This window comes from Aythya marila (assembly GCF_965140915.1).
Source record: "Aythya marila genome assembly, chromosome: 2".
NCBI classification, from domain to species: domain Eukaryota; kingdom Metazoa; phylum Chordata; class Aves; order Anseriformes; family Anatidae; genus Aythya; species Aythya marila.
In genome coordinates, this window is record NC_139043.1 from 90,017,268 (window position 1) to 90,043,432 (window position 26,165).

At 38.6% G+C, this 26,165-nt stretch overlaps 1 protein-coding gene across 9 annotated transcripts in view; it reads left to right on the forward strand.

Annotated features, from left to right (window-relative positions):
• FHOD3 (formin homology 2 domain containing 3) overlaps positions 1-26,165 on the forward strand; it is a 420,526-nt gene that overhangs the window by 379,409 nt on the left and 14,952 nt on the right. For 6 of the 9 annotated variants that reach the window (XM_082753307.1, XM_082753303.1, XM_082753301.1 and 3 more), the window contains 7 exons: positions 136-318; positions 4,335-4,454; positions 4,930-5,091; positions 13,866-14,056; positions 15,804-15,996; positions 21,314-21,337; positions 23,854-24,025. In XM_082753307.1, the coding sequence (XP_082609433.1) occupies positions 136-318; positions 4,335-4,454; positions 4,930-5,091; positions 13,866-14,056; positions 15,804-15,996; positions 21,314-21,337; positions 23,854-24,025 (1,045 nt within the window). The remainder of the gene's footprint in view (positions 1-135; positions 319-4,334; positions 4,455-4,929; positions 5,092-13,865; positions 14,057-15,803; positions 15,997-21,313; positions 21,338-23,853; positions 24,026-26,165) is intronic. The other 3 variants (XM_082753302.1, XM_082753305.1, XM_082753309.1) reach the window with 1 other exon arrangement.

Below are 26,165 nucleotides of genomic sequence, written 5' to 3' on the forward strand. Positions count from 1 at the left end.
ATCAAACCAGCTTGGGTGAAGTCAAAATGAAGCTTGTTGCTGCTGGTGTCCTTGCTACTGATGCATCCCCATGCCCAGCCCTTACAAGCATCTCAGCCCCTCCAACTGACTATTGTTTTTTATCTCCCCTTGCAGAAAATTTTGACCATGATCCCAACCGAGGAGGAGAAGCAAAAGATCCAGGAGGCACAGCTGGCAAACCCTGATGTCCCCCTGGGCAGTGCTGAGCAGTTCCTTCTCACCCTCTCCTCCATCAGCGAACTCTCCGCCAGGCTCCAGCTCTGGGCTTTCAAGATGGACTATGAGATAGTGGAAAAGGTGAGGCAAACATGGGGAGGCTGAGGTAGACAGTCTTCCAAGTCTTTGCTTAATCTTTCTCTGTCCTCATTATTATATGACTGTGTATTTTGTGGAAACAGTTAATAAGTCACTTTTATTTCAGTGGCTGACCTGGAAACAGCTGAAATGATCCTTCATAATCTATTTCTTCTATAAAAGAAAATTAGAGATTATGTCTTCCTTCCTTTAATTAGGCAGTAATGACATTGGAACAAAGAAGAGGGCTAATTCCTTACCACAGCTGCTCCAGATGTTATTCAGGAAATGTATAATCTCAGAGCAGTAAGAATTTTTCCTTGGACAAAGGTTGAATGAGGACTACAGGATTCACGCATAAATCGTGAAATGAGAATATTGATCTTACATCCATTTGAACTAAGAAAAACACTATCCATTAAAGTTATTTCTGTTTATAGCTCTCTTACAAAATTGTAAACAAAAGATAGGATCATCCTTCAGGGGTGTTCTTTTCAGTTTGGTCACAGTTGACTGCCACCACCTTTTTCATGAACAGCGTTTATTCAGAGAACTCTACAGTCAGGTTGTATCATGTATGACAAATCACATACAAAAATTTCAAAATTACAGCATGACGGTGAGTAGATGAAACAGAATCAAACTGTGAAGGCAATTTCAGCTACCTGCTGACTTCCACAATCTCTTTCAGGAATTTCAGTACAGGAACTCTCTGCTGCACTTCTAGTGCATACCCTGTGTGTTGCTCTGGGTTCTTCAGGCAGCTCTCTCCTATATATATTATTATACATAATATTGCGTGATAGATTCTGAGAAGTGGGACATACTTCTGTAAAAATGTCTTATGCTTATCTAGCCATGGATATTGCAAAGGCTATAACAAGAATGGATTGATTTCCAGATGGTATTGTCAAGATTATTCAGTCTCTGCTTCATTTTCTTAGATTTTAGGAAATGTTATCAAGCTAATATTCATTTTTCTTAAATGTGACTTTAATCTTAGATAATTTATACTTCTGACTTATAAAACATAAAATATATGTATCTGGTCTGAATATTTTTTGCCATTTTTTCTCCTCTGGTATAGCTATTTATCCTGCTTTGAAGTTACCACAAGGCTAAATTGTTCCCTTCATGTGATCTGAGTTAGCAGGGGCTGCTAATCTATGTTTATACCTAGTATTTCTAACTTGCTCTCTGAAACATTTGAAACACTGCTAAAAGCGAAGGAAATTCTCGTTCTTTGCACGTTATAGGCAGTTACAGCACACTTGCAGCTTTCACTGTAAGCTGTGACACTTGATCAAATCAATGCATTATTTTGGATCGAAGTATATGCATGTGAAAGTATATGCATTGAAAAAGGAAAACCCTTTCCAAATTGTCTGTTTGATGATGTGTATAACATTCTGAAGTATTAACATGTATCTAACATTTATGCCTAATACAAGTTAATCACTGGAACACCTTTTTCTCACCTTTCTTTTGGTAACGTATTTCAACTACATACACAGAGGAGATAGAGTTTCAGCTTTAAATCTTCATTTTCAGTCTTTTGATTGCTCTGTTCATAAACAATGACACTGTGTTACTGCTACCTCTTTATACTGAACTATTTCTGGTGCAGATGCTGTCAAATTTGATTATCTTAAAGGGAGTTTAAAGGTCTTAGAAAGAGGAATAGAATGTTCCGTTGTCCTAAATCTGATTTTTTTATTTTTTTATTAAGGTCATTGAGGGCAAATATATCCTTATTGCTGACAACTTCAAAAGATCATAAATGAAGATAAGCAGGTGTAGAAATGAGAAAAGTTTGACTTCGTTTAGTTCCTCTTCTGAGCAGAAAGATTACCCCTAAGTCTAGGCTCCCCAGAGATGGTGTGCTAGACAAATAGCATCACCAAGATTGTGCTTTTGAGTGATACTTAAACTGTCTGAAAATTTTAAAAGTGCAGCAGAACTTAAGTTGTACAGTATGGTCTTGATACTTTCTGGTCATTTAAAATTACATGATAATCTATGCAGGCCAGTCTCATTTAAATACAAATATGGCAAATTACATTTTTGTCATTCCAAAATTCCCATCCAAAGCTTTTACCCCTCCCAATAAAGCATGCTTGTGAACTTGTATAGGTACAGTAAGCTATGCATGTTAATAACATAAGCATTTACCTGGCTTTATCAGATGTCTCACCACCAAAAATTCTAGACCAGCCCTCAAATTTCATTCAAGCATAATTTCTAGATCAGAAACAAAAACATGGTAAAAAGGATATGTGATATAGCTAAGAATATGGGGCAACTGCATTATGTATATGCTTTTTCCGGGTAAAAGGTGAGTTTTAAAGGGAGCAACAATGGGTATTTCCCCTGTTAATATGGTACATAGCACACTTTTTTTGTAGGGTTTTTGTTTGTTTGTTTTTATGCTACCATAAATTCAAAAGCAAAGAGTAATGATAAAAGTGCACTATATGGAAGAAAGCTTAAGCATGGATAGCTTGCATGTAAATAGTTAAATAAAAGGCTACAGTATGGCCTTCTTGGAAGCCTTTTATGATACCTTTTTATCTATCCTCAGAATATTTTAAACCATCCTTCTAGGAAAGGTTTTTAAACAGTTTGCAAGTTGATGCAGGTTCGAAATGGTTCGAAAATCTGTGTTTGCAGCAGATGTATAGCATTGTGATTCATCTCCATAATGTAACAAAACAAAACAAAAAAAAATCAGTCCTGACTTGTAAACCAATTCAAAGAATTGTGTGCAGCAGTTTATTGATTTTAGTTTAACCCGATAAAGCCTTGGATGATTTAGCATCTCTCCTCTGATGTAGAAGTTACTTGGGTCACTGTGCCATTTCTTAATTTATTTCAAATTTGCCATACTGTTTTCTTAAGTTGAGAGTTGAGTTGTTCTGTAGTGACTAGAAATCCATGTTTCCTTTGTATTTGTGCTCTTATTTGTGGTAAAATATCAGTATAGTTTTTGAATGACCAGTTGTATTTCCCCAAGACAGTGAAGTTCACAGTTATTTTGCCTCTTGGTCTAAAATAACAGCTTAATTTTGGCTTCTTAGCTCATAAAAAGTGTAATAATTTGGGAAAAGAATGTTGCTCGGGGATTCTTTGGATGGCAATTGGAGATAGGAACAATGTGAACTGTAACTGTGCATATAAAATAAATAACCCTGGGCCTCACACTAAGATAGAAACAAGCTTACTCAACTCAATTACCCTCACTGTCTTCCTTTGAACTCTCTGGTGTAGTTCACTTCCCGAGGTAATGGAACTGAATTTATGTTTTCAAGTCTTATCAGTTCACATACCTATACTCAGACAATGTGTGTGGACGGAAGATGCATTAAGTTAAAAGATCAAAATGGGACCACTTTTAAAGCTTTATATTTGCAGTATTTTATGTTTTTGTTGGTGGTGGGGTCTTTCTTTAGTTTGGGGTTCAAGGTTTTGTGTTTTGTTTTGTGTGTGTGTGTTTTTTTTCCCCCATTTTTAAAGTCACACAAGCACAAAATGATATCTAAAACTCAGAGGTGACCATCGTTTGAAGAAAGCTTTAGGGTCAGGCTGTGAATGTCAACTCAGCCAGAGTTCTAACTTTTTTTGGGGGGTTGTTTTTTGAAGATTAGAAAGAATAGTTACAAGAAGCTTTCTTTTTTCACTTGGGACCAGGGGTGTTCATGTCCCTAATTCAGGTGCAACAGCCTTTTCAGTGATACTGTATCTCCTATTCAGAACCATAGAATAATCCCGAGGACAAGTAAGGCGAATGCATACGTAAACAAGCAACATTAGGAAAGTATTTTATGTATTTCTTTGCTGTCCTTGCATGTGATTTATCAGCTGGAACATGGAGGAAAGCCAGCACACATGGCTAGTTTACACTCTGCAAGACGCCAGTTCAGGAACTTGTTGCAGTAATTAATCTAAACCTTAGAATTAAAAACTAGAAGCAGCTATAGCCAACTACAGCCTTCACTTTCTTGTTTCTCTTCTCGTGGCAGGAAGTTGCAGAACCGCTTCTAGATCTGAAAGAAGGAATGGACCAACTGGAGCACAATAAAACTTTGGGATTTATCCTTTCTACTCTGCTAGCCATCGGGAACTTTCTGAATGGAACCAATGTAAGCCCAGTGTTCCAGCATTTCCCCTGAGCTTTTTCCTTCAAAAAGCAGAAGTGAAAACCATTATGACAGTTACAACCCAGTATTTATTGCTGACCAGAAATATAATCTAGGAAACAGAACCTACTTTTTCTTTTATTTGTGTTTCATGGATGCTCTTTGCCCTTTTCTGCATAACATGAAGGAAATTTAGAGCTAGGCGTTCTCTTTGTGTAACTCCCTTGAGTTCAATGTTGATGCTCCCCATTCAAAATGAAGAACTTTGTCATGAGTCATTTCACTGTAGAAGGACTCATTTTAGGTCTATTCTTCAGCAAGTTAAGACAATAAAAATAAAAGCAAGTTTCTTTTTCTGTAAGATTCTTCATCTTTTCCTTCTGCCCCTGCTTGGTAATCATTTTAGTCTACTAATCTGCATGGGATAGGATGGAGTAGCATTTTTTTTTTTATTTTCTTCCTGTTTTCCGTCTTACAGGCCAAAGCTTTTGAGTTGAGCTACCTCGAGAAGGTTCCAGAAGTCAAGGACACAGTGCATAAGCAGTCCCTCCTGCACCATGTCTGCACTATGGTGGTGGAAAAGTTCCCAGACAGCACTGATCTGTATTCAGAGATCGGGGCCATCACTAGGTCAGCTAAGGTATGTCTAGAGGGTAAATATGTAGATTTATAAGCTCCTCTGTAAAGTCAAATCTTTGAGATTTAATTTTATTCTTTGATTTGTTCCTCCCTGGTCACAGAACTTGTTATGAATGTGGACTTGTTGCATTATTCCTCACGGAACTTCAAAGATGCCAGAACACTGTGTTTTGAGCTTTATATCTGTCTGTCGGATGGTTTCCTCACCATGTTATGACAGCCATTTTCATGTTTCTTATACATATAATTAATGTTATATAACTATTAGGAACTATTTTATGGTTACTTTATTTTACCAATATCTTCAAATATGTTTACTTACTCTGTGGTTTGGAGGAATCTCTTCTTTAAGGCAGATACATCTCTTTACATATTTCAAAGTCACTAGACAGAATACGCTTCTGGGATAATAAAATTGTCTCCAGAATAAAAGTGTCCTTGGAATACCTTGTGTAATTCTTTTACTGTCCTCCTTATGACAGCAAGTTTGATGAGGAGGAGTTAAGAAGGATAAAAACAAATAAAGGAATCCTGCAGCAGCCACTTTTTTTAAAAAGTGGTAATCAATTGACTAATGCATAAGTCTAGTCAATGGCTTAATTTGGAATGCACAGTATTTATTGGTAGTACTTACGATAGAAGTACTGTAACCTCATTTTTGGGGCTCTCAGTGTGTCAAATTTCATGGACGACTCTTAAAAACAATGCATTACTCATTAATGGAATAAATTTGACAGAACATCACCCGGAGATAACCACCATGAAAATTCTGGTTTATAATTCCCATCTAGTTCAGTGTCTTGAATTGGACAGTGGCTGATACCAGCTGCTTGAGAGGAGAGCACAAGAAGCTTTGAAGGAGGAGGAAGATCTCTCCTAGAAAATTTTTTTTTTCATGTGTCATAATACTTATTATAAGCATTAAATGGAAGAATGATTGCTTTTCCAAAAAACACGTTGTTTTGATACTTTGAGGGGAAAAAATGCATAATCCTTTTTTTTTTTTTTTTTTTTTTTTTTCTTCAAAAATACAATCTTATTTTGGCTCCTAGAAAAGTTCTTGTGACAATGAGTTTCATAATCTAATTTTTTCTGCTGTTGCATTTGCCAGTTTCAGGATTTGCTGTCTTGAGTATATTGAACAGTAGGAACTTTTTTTATCTCCCTACTTCATAAAATCCTAGAATTTTTTAGGTTGGAAAGGACCTCTGAAGGTCATCTGGTCCATCACACTTCTCACTGAAATGCCAAATTAAGCCAGGCTTCTCAGAACCTTGTCTGTGTTTCAAATAATCCTTCCACATCTTTTTTAGACACCCATTTCCACGCTTTTTCTCCATCTTCCCTTCTGGGATGTGTTAAATAATAGTAAATACAGCATTCTAACCTCTTCGTACAAATATTTCATGCTTACTATGTTTGCCCATTCTGTTTATACTGTCTTTTGTTAGACAGCCTGAGATTTTGTGTTGTTTTTTTTTTTTTGTGTTTTTTGTTTGTTTGTTTTTTTTACTGTTGCTGTTCTTCTGACACCAGTCATCTTTGGACTGCTCACAAGGGCATCCAGGCAATCTTCTGAGTTGATCTGGCAATTTAGAACCCAGCCAGACACGGAGTTACTCCAAGTTACTGCCTGCAAAGTGCACTTCGTGGCAATCTAAAGTAATGACCATGATCTGCTGAAGCAGGCTGACTGCTTATCACTTAAATCCCTAATAGCCCTCTGAAGTCAGGGCTAATCTGAGTTAATTTCTTGCCATCTGTAGATTTTACCCTCTCAGCATGCTTTCTTGGTCCCAAATAGTTTTTAAATATTTAGTAGAAACCACAAGCCACCTGCTGTTAACCCTGTCACCAGATGACAATCAATACGTATAAACTCTTTTATTTTGCTTTCAGCCTCACACTTCATAAGTTGCCTCCCATGAGGCTTCTTATAAAGATTTTGAAAGTCTAATTTTTGTTCCTTGCTCTCATCTGTTCACCAGCTTATAAACATATTCAGAATCTAGTGATTTCTTTGATGTTTTGTTTTCCTATTTTTATTTATTCTTTCAGCCAGGTAACAGGTATAGTAATAAAGGTTGAAGCTCTACAGTCCTCTGAATCATCCTTGCTACTTTTGTCAAAGATAGGTGAAACTTTTGCTGTCCTCTGATTCCCCAGATTATTAAGTATAGTGAAAGCAGACTCATTTTAGCCTGTGGCATTATTTTAATTGCCTTTAGAATTCTTGTCTTCTGGTTGTTTACTGCTTTGTAAGCTATCATCCTCCTCCAACACATTTGTGTCTGCAATTGAATACTTGCTATTTGCTCATGTCTACTAACAAAGAAAATACAGAAAATAAAAACAAGTGCCAGAATAGGTTTCTCCCTGACTTTCTTGGTGATGAAGTTAGACAAAAAGAAGTCATCTTGCTTCCCTTCCCTAACTCTTGTCTTCCTCAGTTTCTCTCATCCCCAGTGATCCAGGACCTCTGACATGATTTTCTGTTTTTTTAGATACCATAAAGGGGTTTGTGGGTTTTGTTTTCTGTCCTTAGGTATTTGCTTTTTGGATTCTGTCTCTGCTGTGCTGGTTTTCCTCTTGTACAGCCTGTGTTTAGGCTCTGTTTTATTGCCTTCGCTAAGGCTGGTTTCTCATGTTAGGATTTTTTTTTTTGTTGTTGGTTATGTTGAATGATTCTTCATATCTGCACACTTAGGTATATTAGTGTCTCCTTTCCTGCTTCCTCTCTTTGTTAAGAAGTTATTCCTTTTTTTTTTTACACAAAGTAATCACAAAAATGAAAATTGCCACAAAAGAGAACAGTCATTTCCTAAAATCCACACCACTATATACTGTGTACTCTCAAATGAATCTTCTATTTCTGTTTTTCAGCCTTAGAGAGGGGAAGAAGCTTAACCCAATGCTGTCACTTTTAAAAAATTTTTAGGTCTAAGGGTATGCAAAATTGAGCAAAGTCTTTCAGTCTGTGGTTTGCTGATCTAGTGGCCCTGCCCAAAGCGGATGAAATTCTGAAAAGGCCAGACAAAATCACATTAAGAGAAATTATAGCCTTAACCTTCTGCGTGACGCCCAAGGTCTCCCTTCTTGGGATGTTCCTACATGTGTTATACCACTGATGGATTACTGTAACAAGCTCTATTCCCACTTGATCTTAGCTGCCACAAATCAAAGAGTTAGGACATGGAAGCCATCCAAGCTGCCCTCTTCAAGGGAATGTTCACAGAGTAGGCGAAATCTTGGTTTAGGAAAGCTGACAGGAAAGGAGAACTAATATTTCACTGTGGATTAGGCTGTATTTTGAGCTCCATTTTGTCTACAAACATCTTTCAGAAGCCACAAAGGCTAAACAATTTCCATGCTGTAGATAAACAGAGATGCCCCTTCTCCTGATACACACATCATATGAGAATTTCCTGAGCCTTAGTTCCAAAAAAGAAAAAAAGAAAAAAAAAAAAAAAAAAAAGGCTCACCCAAAAGGAGATAGAAAGGCCAGAAAAAAAAATAAAATGGTACAAAAGTATTCATAGTTGTATAAAAGTATCTAGGGTCATGCAGGACTACTGTTTGTTTAGGATCCCATGTTTATAAGCACTTGCATATTTGTTCTTTTTACATACTTTAATTTGATCTTTTTTTTTTTTTTTTTTTCCAATGGTATTGAACTAGAATTGATACACCTAACACAGAAGCAGACCCCAGGTGTCTGCAGCTGAACTCAGGGCTGTTTCTAGCAGTTTGCTTACCAGTGTGGTGGGGGAGGGAAGGGGGATTGCATCAGCACTAGTATCTTCTGTTACTGAATGAAAAAGTATTCTTATTTAAAACGTTTTTCTTCTTTTTGATCCCCTTGAATAATTTTCCCCATGCATCCAGAAGCTGGCCAGCTACATAGGAATTGTCCTCCTTCCCTCAATTTTAATTTACTTTTAATTAAAATACCAATTTTCTGGCTTTTTTTATCTCCTTCAGCAAGGTGCATGGTTTGTTACAGGTACCAGGCAAGGGAGAAGAAGGCAGCTTTAAGAGCAAGCAGGAGGAAATGATAACATCACAGGGCAGGGGACAAGGCTCGCTGGCAGAAAAGAATTTAGGATTAGACTAAGCAGGGGAGGAGGAGGTCTGCAGCTGCCCCAGGGACTCAGTAGGGATGTGTGGGGAGAAAGGAGGTGATTGCAGCAGAAGTGCTCCTCTGGCATCTGCTTGATACACTGGGAAGCAGAGAAAGGAAAAAAAATAGTAGGGAAGTTCGTGCCTGCCTCCTGCTCTGCTTCAGCAGGGCTTCTCTTGCCTTGCTTGACAGAAGGTATTTCTCTGCAATTATCATTCGAGTATGCCTTCCCTATGTTTCTTCAAACAAAAACAAATGCCAAAAGTCATATTACTTTCCATGGAAGGAAGCTTGCTTGGGGGTGAGGGTACGAGGTTTCTTAGGCTGGGTCATTCCTCACGGTGCCAGCTGCAAGGACAGCTGCTGCTGCTGCTCCAGGTCCGGGCACGGGTTAGCAGAGCAAGGGGAGAGGCAGAGCAGGGGGAGGCAGACTGGGGCAAGGGGGAAAGAGCTCCAGTGGCAAATGAGACTTACAGATTTGGTCTGAGAGAGAACAAATTCAGTTTTGCAGGTGCCTGATGGCATTGTGGTGTTTGAGTAATGTTTCAGGTGAAATGACTCAAGTAGTGTTGTAGATGCCGTAACACCAAGTGACCTACATCACTGCTTACTGGTGGTACTTCCCTTCCTCCCAGACAGTGTAGACTTTCATAAAGCATTTGCAAGTACATCCCATATTAGTGTGTTTATTGCAGATTGTTTGAGGAACAAAAATGTAGTGGAAAGGTTTGTACTGTATAGATTTATCTGATCGTACCTCAATAAGCACATATGATCTTTAATTTTTAATCCGGGGACTGATTCAGGTTTAATCATGTCCAAAATTATTCGGGCAGGATGCCAACTCTTACCCTAGAACCAGAAATGTGTGGGCAGAAACTCCTTTATACTTTGTTTTTGAGACCTGGCATCTACTTCACTTGCAATTTGACCAACAGGGTGCAGGTTGCACTGACGTTGGTCTTGGGATAATTCTTGTGACATCCAGTGAAGCAAGCCAGTGTGGAAATACTGGAGTAGACAGACTCCTGAATGTAAGCCACAGAAGGTCGCTGCACTCAGATGACAGTGTATTTGCAAGGAGCAATTCTCAGAATTTCCTCTGGCACTGAACCAGCTCAGGAAAAGAGGAAGATTTCATGTTCCCTGCCAGAACTCATCCCTGTAATAATGTGAGAGTGAATGGTCTGACCCTAAGTTATAAACAGCTCAAGCTCAGCTGTGGTCCACTGTAGAAACTATCTTGAACTTTGAAGAAAGAAAGATTTTGTCTATGATTATGTGCATCTTTCTAGTACCCATGATAAAATAGTTGCCGTTTTATTGTGAATTTAAGGCAACATTTGTCGTTGGGAAGGTATCGGTATACTGTTTAAAGCACTTCCTGGAGAGAATAAAAATGCAGAGAATTGGGTCTTGCTTAGAAAATGTCTGGATTTGTTCACCACTAAAAGAAACAAGCTGTAGCAATAAATGATAAACGTAGTAGCAAACAATAGAAAACTTATATGAAGTAATTGAGGCTGCATAACAAGTTATGCACTGGCCTTCAAAATACAACTTAGGATAATATACAGTGATTTTTGAAAATAAGTGCTTTTCAAGCAAAAATCTCAGCTTTACCAGTTTCCTTTCACTTATTTCTTTCATGTTGTTTTGTTTGTTTGGTTAGTTTTTGTTTGTTTTTTCTTTGATCCAGGTGTAAAGTTTTTGACCCTATACAAGGGCTGAATATTAATAGAGGAATACTTTAATCGGATGTAGCATTGATAATTTTAGTAGAGTTCTATATTCTCAGTAGCAGCAAGAGTACCAGAGAATAGAGGAGATGTAGCTGGAAAAGGAAATGTGTGCAGAGCACGTACCAGATGAAGAAATTCTAGAGGAAAACAACCTGTTCCCTCACAACCTGTTCTCTCACAATTGTAAATGGAGAGGAGCCCATCAGGAGAAAGGAGGAACATATCAACTACATCCTACAAGCATTTAGAAAGTTGTTTTTTCTAAATTTATAGATGAAAATAAACATCCGGTGTCTGAAAGGAAAGTCATTTTTATTTTGCATAGCAGCCTAAGACCTCTGTTTCTTTCTCCTGAGATAAAAATGAGATTTATTTTTGAAGTTTTAGCAGAAGATAACAGTAAGTAAGACCAGCAAGCTTCATCTCTTTTGCATGTGAGTGTAATGAGTTGTGGAGGAAGAAGAAGATGTTTCCACCTTCCTCAAAATCCTGGGGGCTGGGCACAACATTGTATGCTGCTCTCTAAGGAGAAAGCTGTAAAGGCAATTCCAGATTACTATTTCCTTTTATTCAGCGGAGTATACTCATAAAATAATACCATAACAGTTCTTGTCTGACTGCCTCCTGTTCTGAGGTCACCTGGAGCTGCAACGTGATGTGAAGCTCACCTAAATTCCTTCTTAGTCACAGCTGCAGGCAAGAATTAGTGCACCTTTCCCTTCAAGAAAGAACGAACAAAAAACAAATCAAACTACAAACTACATGTCCCTGCGATCATTTCTTGCTATTATAAGGTATTTGTATTTGTAATCCTTCCATTGTTAGAAGACACCCCAAACAGAACAACAATAATAGCTAAAATGACAAGAAAAAGAAAATTACAATGATATTGCGGAACGCTGTGATTGCTTTTAAGAAGTTGTGTACAATTACTGATCTGGGTTTGTACCTCTGTGCTAAATTTTCATGGTCCGTTAAAGTGAGGCTAAAGTATTTCTTTGCAAAAGGATTTATATTTTACTTATATTTTCCACTGATATGAGTACCTGCTGTTTTATGATAGAAATGTGCATAAAATAGAGAGGCTTGTTGGTCACATACTGATCGGATTGATGCTGCTCAGAATAAACTAAAAGTTTATTCATTGTCCACACCACATTTGGATTCACAGTGAAGAGAGAAAAATGGCATTTCAGATGTCATGCAGGTAGTACTCTAAAGCTGCTTTTCTCATGTGTGCTTTAGATATACCATCTATGGAGAGCAGCAATGTGTTTATCATCAACAATGAAAATACTGACCTGGAAGGGACTTTTTTTATTTTTTATTTTTTATTTTCAAAAGCATATGCGTTGATATGCTAAAGAAAACAAAAACCCCACAGCTGCTCTACCTCCAGGGCTTTTTTGAATAGCAGAATGGATCAAAGGATGTTTTTATTTCCTTATGAAGAGGAAAAAGTCACCACATTATAAATCATGGCAAGACCAAATACAATCAATACCAGGAGGTTTGTAATCATAATGCACTTCTCATGGCTATACTTAGCGTAGGTCTCAACACTGGGTACTGCATACAGCTGAAAACTTCATTCTGTGATGTATAACCAACTGAGGTTGGAACCAATATCAGGAATTTTGGACTTAAAATAAAAAGAAGAAAAATTATGTTGAGACTTACTTCCATTGGATATTGATCTCAGCTGAAAAGACTTTACTCCAAACCTCTGCAGAATTGTAATAGTTGGTATCCAAGGCTCATTTCTTTTGCAGCCATTAATAGCTTTTAGCACAGATAGGAAAATTCACCTCCTTTCAAGCACAGTCACTGATGCTGGAGTGAACTAAAACCTGTCTCTGCCACTGATTTTCATTTAGCATTAAGGAATTAACTGGAGTACTGGATCATAACATCGCAAACTACTGTGTTTGGAATCTGACGGCTAAATCTGTGTTTTATTGCTTGAGTTCATCTGAACTGTGAAGTGGTATTATAAAATAAATTTTTCCTTTCTTGGAGTTTTAGAACACACTGGGCAGTTTTATTTTTCTTGTGGTTTTTTTTTTGTGTTCATATACTTATGTGCTGTGGAAGGGTTTTTACACCACTTCGTCCAGTCACTAGTAACATATCCTAAATGCCTTCTCTAGACTACTATGATTTGAAAACCTTTTTTGGTTGATGAGTAAAGGAGAACCTCTCTTTCACCTTCAGTGGAACGTGTTGGCCTCTGTCCTGATGAACATTACTGTAGGATGCAATAATTTATTTTAACTGCGTTGACGGATTTTCAAAACCATCATCTAATCTTGTTAGAAAATTCATAATGTATATCAAGGAATGAAAGTTAGTACTGAAATCACTAAATAACACTTCCTTTGAATAGAGATTTAAAAAATCCTCGCCCATGAATTTTGTGATTAGAAGTAGATCATCTATTAACAAGTCAGTGCACAGCTAGGGAATATATCCAAGTACTTCCTAAATTGGCAAAGTGTTGGCTGGATACTACAGTGAGCAGCAAGCATGGTATAAAAAGCTATGAGTAGTAGAGAAAAGGATTAAGGAAAAGTGAGAGAAAGTTTTTGTTGCCTCAACAGAAATAATTGGGTCATGCAATTGCTTGTTGTAGCTATGAAGATTTTAGCAAGGGAAAAAGCACATCACAGTATTTTATTGTCCTTTCTTCAGGTCCTAGGCCTCCAAGACAAAATAAACAGAAAGATATAGACAAAGTAAAACAGAAAGGGGCATTTCTTAATTATTTAGCAGTAATTAATAATGTGAATTAATATTGTTCTGCCACTAGAGTGACCCTGTCTTATACATGAGTTGCACTGTTCAGATATCCAAAGCTACTGTGATAGCATTTTGAGTAAAGTGTTATATTTTCTATTATTTTCTCTTTTTAAGGTTGACTTTGAACAACTCCAGGAAAACTTGTGTCAGATGGAAAGAAGGTGCAAAGCGTCGTGGGATCACCTTAAGGCTATAGCAAAGCATGAGATGAAGCCAACTCTAAAGCAAAAGATGTCTGAGTTCCTGAAGGACTGTGCAGAAAGAATCATAATCCTGAAGATTGTTCATAGAAGAATAATTAACAGGTAAAGAATTAAACTGGTGACAGTACTCGATGATATGTACTTTGCTAAAATTATAAATTATGACATAACACGATTTTTTTAAGTGTGTATAGGTAAATATTCCAGCAAGTACATCTACTAGGATGTATATGGTGCATATGTTCTCATTCACACCTGTTCAAGAAATATCCTTACTCAAGGAAGTTTCTGTATTTCCTATAAAAAGAATCAATAATCCAGGCAATCATTTGTTCTCATGTTGCAATAATTGGGCCTTTGAACTCCTAACTCCTTAAAGCTAGCATCTTTGTGACTAAGTTGCTATATTTTCTGTCCTTCCCTGAATACTTTTTAGAGGGATTGGCTTGCTGTCCGGTTAACAAGAATATGCCATGGCAAAATATTGAAGTTCTGATGATAAATTTGTCATACGTGGAAGCTGAAAGGGGTCATGTACAGTGAGTTTTGTAAGCAGCACCACCCCTGTCTGCAAGATCTATGACTACTTCTTTTATGCCTAAACAGTAGGAGACAGATTTAAGATTCCTTTCTGTAGGATTTGCCCTTGGATTTAGTTTTATCCAATGAAATTAGCCCTAATTGCAGTGTTCTGAAATGTACTTACTCATGATAATTCTGCATAAACCTAAACTTTTTTTTTCGCATACACATATGTGAAAGCCATTGTTTAAGTCATCGGATTAATGTAGCTTTAATGTAGATTAATGTAGCATCGGATTAATGTTTCTTCAGTTTATTAATGAAATGTTGAGACATTTTCCAACTACTGAAGAATTTCCAAATTACTTTGGTCAAAATTAGGATCTGCATTCCAAATGACCCCAAATTTGTCAATATACAACTGAGAAGTTAATTCAGTTCTTCTTCTGTTTTTGCAATGACCTCTTTTTCATGCTATAATTAAGCAGAAATACCAATTGCAGGAGAAGGGAAGTGAATTCACCAATTTACTGTAGTGTTTATCGTATGCATTGTATAAGTAAGAAAAATACTAACTTTTTCCTGTTAAGTGCTGCAGAACTTCTGTAGACTTATCCAAAAATGTCTCTGTTTAAATGCATCTTTCTAGGATTGGGAAAACTTTTATCATCGAGGATATGGATGCTGTTAAAAGGGATTCACATGCATTTTTAAACACTCAGTGTGTTATTTTTGATCATGCAAAATAGAAGCAATAGTAAAAGTTGCAAATAGTGCAGAAGCTATGAATGCCACAGAAGCAGTAAAATTGTGAATTGAGAGTATCCCAAAATAAATTACTTGGAAGATAATATAATTTTATGGTCATTTTTGTGAACGAGAAATTCTTTTCTTCTTGTGTTTGCTAGCCTGTAAATCTGCATTCTTCTTGTCTAGACTTTCCCCAACATCCTAGCAGCCTCTTTGAAGTTGCTTAATACAAATAAATAGGATTGAAACTTAATAAATATTTTTTTTCTATAACTGAAATGAAATTGGTCATTCACATTCCAAATTAATCATATAAAGTAGAGTTCCATAAGCGTCTTATCTCCTGCATCAGCCTGGGAAAATGGACTGGGATGAAGTTATCATAGACTAGGCTTTCATGTTTTTAATTATAAACCATGGCAATGTTACGCAAAAAATCCATGAAAATTTTGTAGCACAAAAAAAAAATATGGGAGTTAATAAAGTAATAAATGGATGCAGTGAAATGTTTTGTTTTGTTTTCCTATAAATGATCAATAAAGATTTTTCCCCTTTGCATTCACTCATTGTTTTCCAGGTTTCACTCATTCTTGTTATTTATGGGCCATCCTCCCTATGCAATACGCGAAGTCAACATCAATAAGTTCTGCAAAATTATTAGTGAATTTGCTCTGGAGTACCGCACCACCAGGGAACGAGTCCTGCAGCAAAAACAGAAACGAGCTAACCACAGGGAAAGAAACAAGACCAGAGGGAAAATGATCACAGATGTAAGTGGCAAAATATATGTCCCACAGCACCAATTTTTAAAACAGTCTTTCACTGGATGTCTTATATGAATAGTCGTTAATCTTTATTTTTATTATTAGGGAGTTCTTCTACTGTAAATAGTGGCCTCTTTTCTTCTAAAAGACAAAAACTTGCAAGTCCTTGAGTATAGGTTTATTTTTCTTCATGCTAGTTTATAGAATGCGAACAAACCAAGATTATGCATCCAGAAAGACCATCTCTTTGTTGCACAGACAATGCAGAGAATCTCTGGTAGTCACTGAAATCTGTGTGTACCTAATAAAACAAGAATATAAAAAGAAGATAAATACTGGAAAATTAGGATGCTAGTTGAGGACATGTGCACGTCATGAATGATGAACCGTTGTAACCATTTAAGTGGTTACAAGTGAATTTAAAAAGTTGTTTTTTTCCTCTATCTTTGAATATTTTAATATACACTCTTTGGTGTTAGTATTTTACATACTATTACGTGTGTAGGTACCTATATATGCACACTTATGGGTGTTTTCTTCTGACCTTTAAAGCACAAAACAGCCTATTTTATGGGAACAAAATACTTCGGGGTTCTGAAAGCTGACACATTAATGTTCACAGTAGGTGTTACTCTTCAAACTTTGCTGATAGTATTCCTGCATACCAATAAATTAAAATAAGATTAGTTTTCTCAGCATAGTAAGCTTTAAAATCCCCTTGACTTTTTAATCTTTTTTTTTTTTTTTAAGTTGATGTAGTTTGACTCAATCCAAATAAAGTTCTAAGAAGTGCCAGTACTTAATAAAAGTTTCCATCTGTCTCAAAATCCAAATCTGGAGTCTCGATTAGATGAGAGTATATCATTGCATATGAAGCTATCCCTACTTTTAGCATGAAAAGTCCTAAGCTGATTTCACTTTTATGAGTCCTCAAACTTAAGTTGAAAAATTTGTATGTGTTGAGATTGATATAAATTAAGATCGTTATTAATTCATTGACTCAAAGTCATTTGTAGATCTTTCCTGGCAATACCCTCTTTAAATCTGGATATCTGCCTCATTTACAGTGAATGTTAAACCTGTGCTATTATCTCAAAACGTTTTCCTCTTGGTCTTCCTTGGGAAAGGAAGGGGCTGTGATTTTACTCAAAGGATATAATATAGTCAGGCAAATTTTCAAAACTACCACTGAGGAACTGACATTATTTTATTCAATTGCTGCCCAGTTTTTCTACAATATTCTAGAGGACCTAAAAGATAACATTAACCAGAGAGATTGGTAAATTAAATTTTTTGTTTCCTGAGGTAGCTTGAATACTTTTTACTAGTTTAAACAATACAAAGATATGAAGGAGTTCCAGTTTTCCTAGAATATGACATAGTGTTTCTGTCTTACTTGGTTGTGGTATGGCTGAGAAGCTTCTCTAAATCCTATTCCTGCAGAAAATGTGAGAGAAAAAGGAAATCTGACCCTTGGAACCTGGATTCAGGAAGCAGAGAAGGGACCCTTTAAAACAGGAAAAGGATGAGGGTTGATAGGTAGTCAGTAATGAGTGAGGCCAGGATGATGGTTGTTTGCTGAAAATGTAAGAAAAGAGGCAGTTAGGCCTCTCCCAGAAACAAATACTATTGGGAGATGCCATTTGTTCAGCTCAAGGTAGTGTTGAGATTTGACAAGAATTAAATGCCGTCTGACAGCTGGTATTCCACCTAAATCTTTCAGGTCCACAGAAAGGGAGCATTTTTTGCCTACTGCTATTTAATAATCATATAATGGTCTTTAAAAAAAATCCACTTTGAGGGGGAAAAAAAAAAGCATTCTTTGAAAGTCCCCTTATAAAGATGTTCTTTAAGAGAGTTTTTCCTGTGGCCATATGGTTATTTCAGGACTTAACTAAAACTCTTTATCTGTAGCCCAGTAGTTATGGCCTCATTTACGTTTCGTTTGATTGCAGTACCTGGTAAAACAGAAATAGAAAGTTGCATCAGGCTGTTTGTCACAGCTTCCTTTGACAGCTGCAGTAATATCTATCTCAAAGTGAGCTTCCAAGTCAGCAGGATGGAAGATATTTGTGTGTGAAGAATGATGAAAAAAAGGAGTTTTATTGTAGCATTGTGTTGGCTGTGCTTTGTGCCTGCTTCTGATTTTCTTACTGTCTTATATTTGAATGCATTGGAGAGGGAAGGTGTATCAGTAGCGCACTGACAGTGTGTTGAACTAGGTAGAACTGTAACACCGATGGAAGAAATTCTAAATCTTGGCATTGGAAGGAAACTCGTTGTAGAAAGTAGTGCTAATAAGAATAGTCATGCATAATTTTAACTTCTGCTTTGGGTGACCTAGAAGGCTATTTATTTAATTGGCTATTTGATGTCTATTTCACTACCCTTTTGAAAGTTTCCTTGGGATCCCCTTTTCATCGCCTTATAGTACGTTGTTTTCAGGCAGAAGAAGAGGGTTTTTAGCAAAAACAGGAAAGGAGTGAGCCAGAACCATCCCAGTCCTCGACAGGAAGGCACATCTCGCCTATACCTCGGCCCCCTGCAGACTTGGAAGGCAGAGGGGTGCTGGCTCTTTGCATGGAGAGAGTCTGCTGGCTCCTCGCATGGAGAACTTTCATCAGCTTCAGCAACTCCTCGCAGGGAATAGGGCTGAGAAACAGGCACGATGAGGAATATTTCCATCTTTATTTTAGCCTTTTACCACAGATCTTTATGTTTATGTGTTCTTTAATAGCTGAAATGGACTGGGCACTGTCAGTTTAAATCTCAGTGAAAGTTGTCTGCAGGAGAGAGACAGAGCAGAGGGGAAAAAGAGAAGAACAGTAAGTTGCCACAGTTTCACAGGGAAGATTGCCTGGTCTGTGTAACTTTATATCTGGCTTTAGCCAGTGATAGCAGTCACTTATTTCAGGCACACTAAAAATAACAAGCAGGCAAAAGAGGGAAGAAATGCAATTATAGATATGAGTCTGAGCTTTTTAATGATTTTTAATAATAGTAGGTAGTATAAGCATCTGTCTCACAGATTTATGAAGCTCTGCTTTTTATGATACTTGAGAGTTTCAATTCCAAAATTACTATGTAACAGAAATAATATTTTTAAATGGCAAATCCACCATATACGAATGCTAGCGTAAGGGAAAAATGGGAGGGAGAGAGAAAAGCTCTGCAAATTGTCCTGCAACGTCCAGTATTGGATGACAGAAGAATGGAGCAGCCTTTTTTTCTTAAAATTAGCATCTTGTGCTGACAGGAGGTATTTAGCATAGGGATATTGTTCCAGTGCTTATTGGTAATATTACATCTGTTAAAGTTTTCCTAATTTATTAACATTTCTCAGTGTATTTTCAATGATGAAGTGAAGAAGGAAAGGCAGAACGTACACAGCTGGGTGAGAGCAGATTCCCTCCCTGAAACAAAAGTTTGATTAATTTTTTTGCTACTTTGAGTCCTATTCTCTGTATTTACTGATTTACTGGGGGCAGATGGCTCTCCGGACATGGAAATATGAAGGGGACCTTGAACCACTCCTGAGTAGTTATGGGTGTCAAACAACAGTGGTTCTGGGTTTGAGCCCCTTCCATCCAGAGCAGGGGGAAGAGAAATGGTAATGCCCTGAAAGCCAGAGGAGCACATTGCCCTTAAGATAAGTCCCCTGCAAATCACTTTTAGGTAGACTAAACGGTCAGGAAGGCCAGGAACTGAGACTTTCCCTGTAAAGAAGAAAACACACTTTGGTTTGGAGTGCAGTCCGTAATGTGTGTATTTTGTTCTTGTACCTTTCCCTGAGTGCCTTTGCATATTTTTAAGCTTAAATAGCTCTCCTTCTGCTTTTTATTTATTAGATTGGTTTGCATATGGGTTAGAATACAAACATGTTCTTGCTTCCCTTTCTTCTCCTTTCTGTTTCTTATTCATGCCAAAAAGTAAACAGTGGCGGCCTTCAGAAGAATAGCTTTACGGTGTGACTCCCCACCCCCCAGGGGGTGGAAAAAGCAAATGGATCTTTTCATAATGCAAAGGGAAATACCTGCTGAGGTCCCTCTGCAAAATATCTGCTTGTCTTACTGTCAGTGCCACTGTGTCCAAAGCAAAATAGACATCTCACCCTTTGAATAAAACATATCCTTAAAAAGTAATGTTAATGTGCTGCACAGCACTCTCACAACTAATCTTCTTATGGAGATTGTGCTGAAACTAAGCTAAGGGCCAAAGTAAATCAGGCTTTCATTTTTAATGATGAATGTTTCTGGAACAGAATGTATCAATCCCAGACAGAAATCACAGTTGAGATGGAGATAAGGTCGAAAATATATATTAGTAACACAAGGCAGGCGAATAGAATTGATGGAATGCTACTTAAAAAAATAAAAAATAAAAAGATGCATCAAATTTCTAGGGTATGTTTACACTTTATAAACAGTCTAAACGAAAATTATGGAAATAAGGAGCCCAGATACTTGAGAAACTGCTTCACTCTGGGAACCATCTATGTGGGGTTTTGTACAACATGGTAAAGAATTCCCCAGGCACTTGGGAACACAGCTCTAAATACTTTGCTACTTCCCTGTAAACTCCCAAATTCACAAACACTCCATATCCAGTAATATTTTGATATGCCCATTACATTTTATGTAATGTAACTGTCAAGGCAATTTTACATGCCTGCTGTCACAGAGGGTAAAAGCCCTAAATGACAAAGGTCACTTGCATGTCTGTAATTTCCAGCTACTGAAAAACTTCTAGTGCGTATTCAGAGACTGCTCAGCACTTGATTTTAGTCCTCTGCTAAATTGAAACTTGAATATTAAAAACAGCTTAAAAGAAAGAATTAAAGCAAGCACTTAAGTGTAGAGAAAATGAATTGCCAAGAAGCTGACCTCTGCACTGGGAGAAAGGACCTCCCTGTTCTGAACAGAGCTGGCAAAAGGAGAGAGCCCTTCCTAGTGCTCTCAATTTCCACAAGGTGAAAAGTGGGCAAGCCACAGCATGACTCAAGGGAGAGAAATGGGATGGTTTAGGGATGATCTCAGTTCATAATTTCTCTAAGAAAAACCAGGAAATTCTATTTCAAACCCTGTCCTACTGACAGTGACAGTCTGTTCTGTGTACAATAGGATAGTGGCTCATTAATTAAAAGACATTAGCCAGCTGATTGTCTAAGGAATGAATTCCTTATATGTTTTGTGTTTTTATGGCCTCCTGTAGCTGCATAAACAGTACCATGGTTACCTCTTATTTTGTTGTGGTTTGGCCATGCTGTCCTTCCTAAATCTTGCTGTTTGTCCTTCTCTGCTCTGTCCTCTGTTTCCGGTGGCAGACTGATGAAGAAGAGGATGCCGAGGTATGGTTCTTTGAAAGAGCATGTCATTCCCATGTCCCCTGTGTGCTGTGACATCTAATTCCTAACTCAGATAGTATGGACTGCTCGACTCCATCTGCTCAACTGGAACTATGAACCATGACATTTTTCTCATAGCTTTTTGGCTCTATCGTTAAGAGTGTGTTTTTGCAGTCAGCTTTAACCATATGCATACCTGCTCTCTTGAACAGGGCTATCTTGATCTGAGGCCTTAATAATTTTAAGTTTCATCATTTATTTTCTTCAGTGTCTGTTTGCTAAACTGCAAAGTAGCTCCGCTACCCAAAATATTAGTGATCTGAATGTTATGGGGATCATCAGTTTCATTGGGCTAAGGATTTCAGTGATAATTTCATAGTCATTATTAATCCATGTGTGCCCAACTATGACTATTTTATAAAGTGTTCAAAAGCATCAGGATATAGGGAGGCAAAGCAAGTTGTAGTGGTTATCTTTGCTGTATGAAAAGTGACCAAGATACTTCAGGAACCATAGAGGTAAGCCATGGACTACTTCATACATCTATCATAAATTGCTCCTGAAGATGATATTGAAATTTAATAAGGGAGTGAATAAATAACGTAAGAACTATCAACATTTGCTCAAGAGGTTTGGGCTTGGGCATTAATCTACATCAGTGCCTGAAAACTAAGGAAGTGAAATTAAGCTTCCTGGCTATGTAGCTTCTCCCTAGTGATGGTTTATGCTGTGTAGCTTAGGCTGCAGAAAGAAAATTTCAGAAATTAGATTTTTTATGCCAAAGTTTAACTAATGTGTGAATACTAACAGTTATGTGAATACTTTATCCTGTGTTTTTTTTTCTAAGGTGGTACTCATTACATTTACAACCCATTGTATATAAGTATTCTTAGTGCAAAAACTGCATGTACTCTCATGGAAGTTTCTCTCTAATTTTGGGTGGGGTTCTTTTGTTTTGTTTTGTTTTTATGTCTTTTAATTTCACATGTAATATTCTAGCACTTGCACACTCCACATCAAAATATTGCAAGCTAATATTTTAAAAACAAAACAAACTTCTCAGTATTAAAACTAAGTATCACACTGGTATATTTAGTTTAGTGCCTTATAGGGATTAGTGTTTCACTACTCAGCTGGCTGTCCTACCTTGAAAAGTCATCATGTTAGAATAAAATCATCCTGTCATTGATTTCTTGATGGAATTTTTTCAGTTTGCAGTCTAACAACCCAGGGAGACTTGATCAAAGCTCTGAAAGTAGGCCTGAGCCTTTTCTTCCAATTTACTGTTCTCTGAAGGAGAGGCTCTGCAGGTTTGCATCGCTGTAGCTGACTGGCTTGATACCGTCAAGTTAATAAGTAATGTTGTTTAGTATGCAGAGGAGGAACAGAGTGCAGCACGCCTCCCTTTATCTTTGCTGGATCTGTGGGAATAAGAAAGATTAAAAGAAAGAAAAAAAAACACTTGAGTTTCTGATAAGTGATCTGACTGAAAACACCGAGGGGTATTATTATCTGTTGATGCCTGTTTGCTGGTGAGAGCCTGTCCTTTCTGCAGCTGGGGCTGTATTTCAGATGTGCTGTCGTGCTTCTGTAGATGAGAGCAATGGGGAGAGCACCAGCACTGCAGGCCGGAGGAGGAGAGCAGCCCCCGGCTCCTGCTTCCAGCACACTGCTGCAGACCCCTGCCCTCCTTAGAAAGCCTCCATTTCTCCCGCCATCTACCTGGCTGCCTTTCCAGGGGGCTGTTTTCAGCCACCGAGGGAGCTGTCGCTCCCGGGCGCTGCGTGCGTGCGGTTAGCTCGGCCGCTGTTGTTCGCGTTGTTGTGGTGACAGCGAAGTCACGGGTGGGCCGGGGAAGCAGAGGGCAGATTCCAAAATCTCTCTAAGGTTTTGTTTGTTCTTCTAACTGCTGACTGCAATTTTTGTGTTTTGGCCATGGAATAATTTGGCTGGGTGTTTTGGGACTGGGGATTTTTTCAGCATTACTGGTGATGTATTTTAAGTTTACTGTACATATCTGCGTTTTAGAGCAGCGTGAGAGCTCTCTGTGGAGCAATGCAGAGAGGCAGGAGGGAGATGTCTTGTCCCCAGACCACCCTGCCAGTCCTGCAGTGTCACAGGATGGTGATGCTACAGGAAAAAAAAACACAACAATTTACTTGTGTCAGGTCTCATGCTGTCCCCCTCAATGTCACATTTGACACACAGCCTGGGTCAAAGGTTTCAAAGCAAGCTTTTGCTTTGTACCTTGTCCTCGCAGAGAGGGGACCAAAATTACAAAGTTTGAGCTAGTGCATCCATTTTTCCTCTGATTTTGTCCATGCCCTGCTGCTGCTGTGGTGTATTTTGGCTCGTGGTGTGTGCTCTGGGAAAGGAACCGCCGTTGTTGCGCTCCTTGGGGACTATCTGTACTCCTAACCCCATCCACAAGGACAAGGATTTAGGCTTCCACCCTTGCAACTTGCAGTCTCAACGCTGGCTTTCTTGGTTAAAACAACAAATCCTCTCTCTTCCCACAGTCCGGCAAGTTCTCCAGCACCTCGCCCCCCTCCCAGGGCCAGCCCCAGGGCCTGCAGTACGCCGAGGACGCTGCGGAGCACGAGAACATGAAGGCCGTGCTGAAGACCTCCTGTGTCGGCGGGGAGAGCACCACGGCACTGGGGGTTCGCACTCGCAGCCGGGCCAGCCGAGGTAAATGCCAGCAGCTTCTTCTTGGCCACCTTCCTGGTGGCACGGCAGCCTCAGGGTGACCCGAGCACACGTGGTGGCCCCCTGGCAGTGCCCTCACAGCAGAAAGGGTCAGAAGACCCCGGTGGTATTTCCGTGCTGGAGGTGGTGAGCTGGGGCATGGGGACGCAGAGTACTTTCCCTGAAGTTTTAAGGTGTGGGTTGCAGCCGGAGGGTGTTTGGAGCACAAGCTGGCGCAAGTTGTTTCCTCTCCCCCTGTCAACTTGATTGCCCACTCACACCACAGTTTTTATTCCTGTTTTCGTTGTGGGGCATTCATGGTTCATGTTTTCAAAAAGGGGCATTCATTATGTAGTTTTCTCCATATTTTCAACAGAAGCATTAGAAGGTAGCAATTCAAACTGAAGAGAAAGGGCCTTGCAACATTTTAGGAATCATGGGAGAGAAAAGGGTCAGGAAAAAGACAGTGAAGCTTTTGAAATCTCCCCTGCTAAACTGTAAAGCTACTGGATTAAGTGGGGCCTGGGGACATAAAAAGAATCTGTGGACAGCCCTGCATCTCCTTGCTGTCCTGACAGATACCTCCTTCTCTGAGCTCCACAGTGCTCTGCTGTTTCTGATGTCAGCATGGTGATTTCTGAAAGTTTACATGGAGGAAATGAAAACCTGAACCAATCTGCTGTTTCCAACACTTGATACTCTAAAAGAAGGGTTCACTGGTACAGCCGTTTTTGGCAATGAAGTATTTGCTTCTTGTCCAAGGCATGATTCACTGATACACCTCTTCAGAAGGGCAGTCACTAAACCACTTCCTTGTTGTTAAGTCAACTGGTGAGACTGGGCTCACCAGTTCATTTTCTGTCGTCTTCCCCTCACCCCTTCCCATACAAATGCTACCTGGAAGATAGTTTTGAAATAAAGAGGAATGCACCAACATTTAAGTTGCTACTCTTCTGTTTTCATATTTCTTTTCCCTCACATCTAGATATCTTAAACTTACTTGGTTCTTTTTGATGGCACTGATACCATGGTCAGAGCATTCACCACTAAGTGTGTGTTTGTGTAGTTTATTAAGGTTTTAAACCCTGATCCTGTCTAATTTAGAGGTTTCACAGCCCCAATTTCAGAAGCAAGCCAACTAGCTGGAGTATGAAGATGGAATAATTCAAGCTGCTCTGCAACAAGCTGAACAGCTGAAGTAATCCACTGAATGCTAACGAGCAGCGTGTCCTGATAATGAGAGTCAGCTTGTGTTCCCCTGAAGAATAGCAGAGGCAGAGGAAGGGTGAGCCAGACAGAAGCTTGTCAGGAGCACTATCATAATAGAAATGCCCTTGACGAGAGCCAGGAGAAAAGCAGCAGAACAAAGTGCTAATCAAAGCTGTTGTTTATTGACATCATGGATGTGATATGGAGCGGTCTCGCCAGTAATTTTTTAGCTGTTTGCAATTCTACCACACCCACTCTTTTGCAAAGCTCACTGTCAGTGTCCTCAATACATACTTGCCTTCAAATTATTCAAAAAACAAAAAGCATGCGGAACAGGAGTCTGTAGTGAAGGAACCAAAAGATGTGTCTGACACACAGCTATGAGGAGTAAGCAGTGCCAGAGACTTGGGATCAGAGACATGGCTCACTTGTTTGTTTGTGGTTTTAACCAAAATTGCTTATTTAGCTTTTCAGCTTGCCAATGACTCTTGCTTTTCTGCTCATAGCAGCGTACGTGCAGTTGTGCCAGGACACATACAGCTTTGTGATGAGAAGGTGAATTCTTTCTTGTGAAAAGGAAAACTAGATATGTCTAACCACGTGTTTTCCCTTTTCCATATCCTCTTTGCACAAGCCTGTGATACAGATGCTTAGAAACAGATTGTTTCCTTCTTTTGGTAAAAAAGGACCTGTCCTGCTGATTTTCATCAATTCCTAACATGCGCCCTGTCTTCTAGTCAAAGTGTAATTGGAGCAGAGGGGAATGTGGCCACACAATACTCCAGGAATTCTCATCTCCTAGACAATCTTTAGCAGACAGTTGCCAGTTATATGGTCATGAATAAGACTCAAATGCCAAAGGGAATCAAAAGTTGTAATTGCATTTGAGCTCTCCATTCTCTGCTGATACAGCAGAGAGTCTAGGGTATTATTT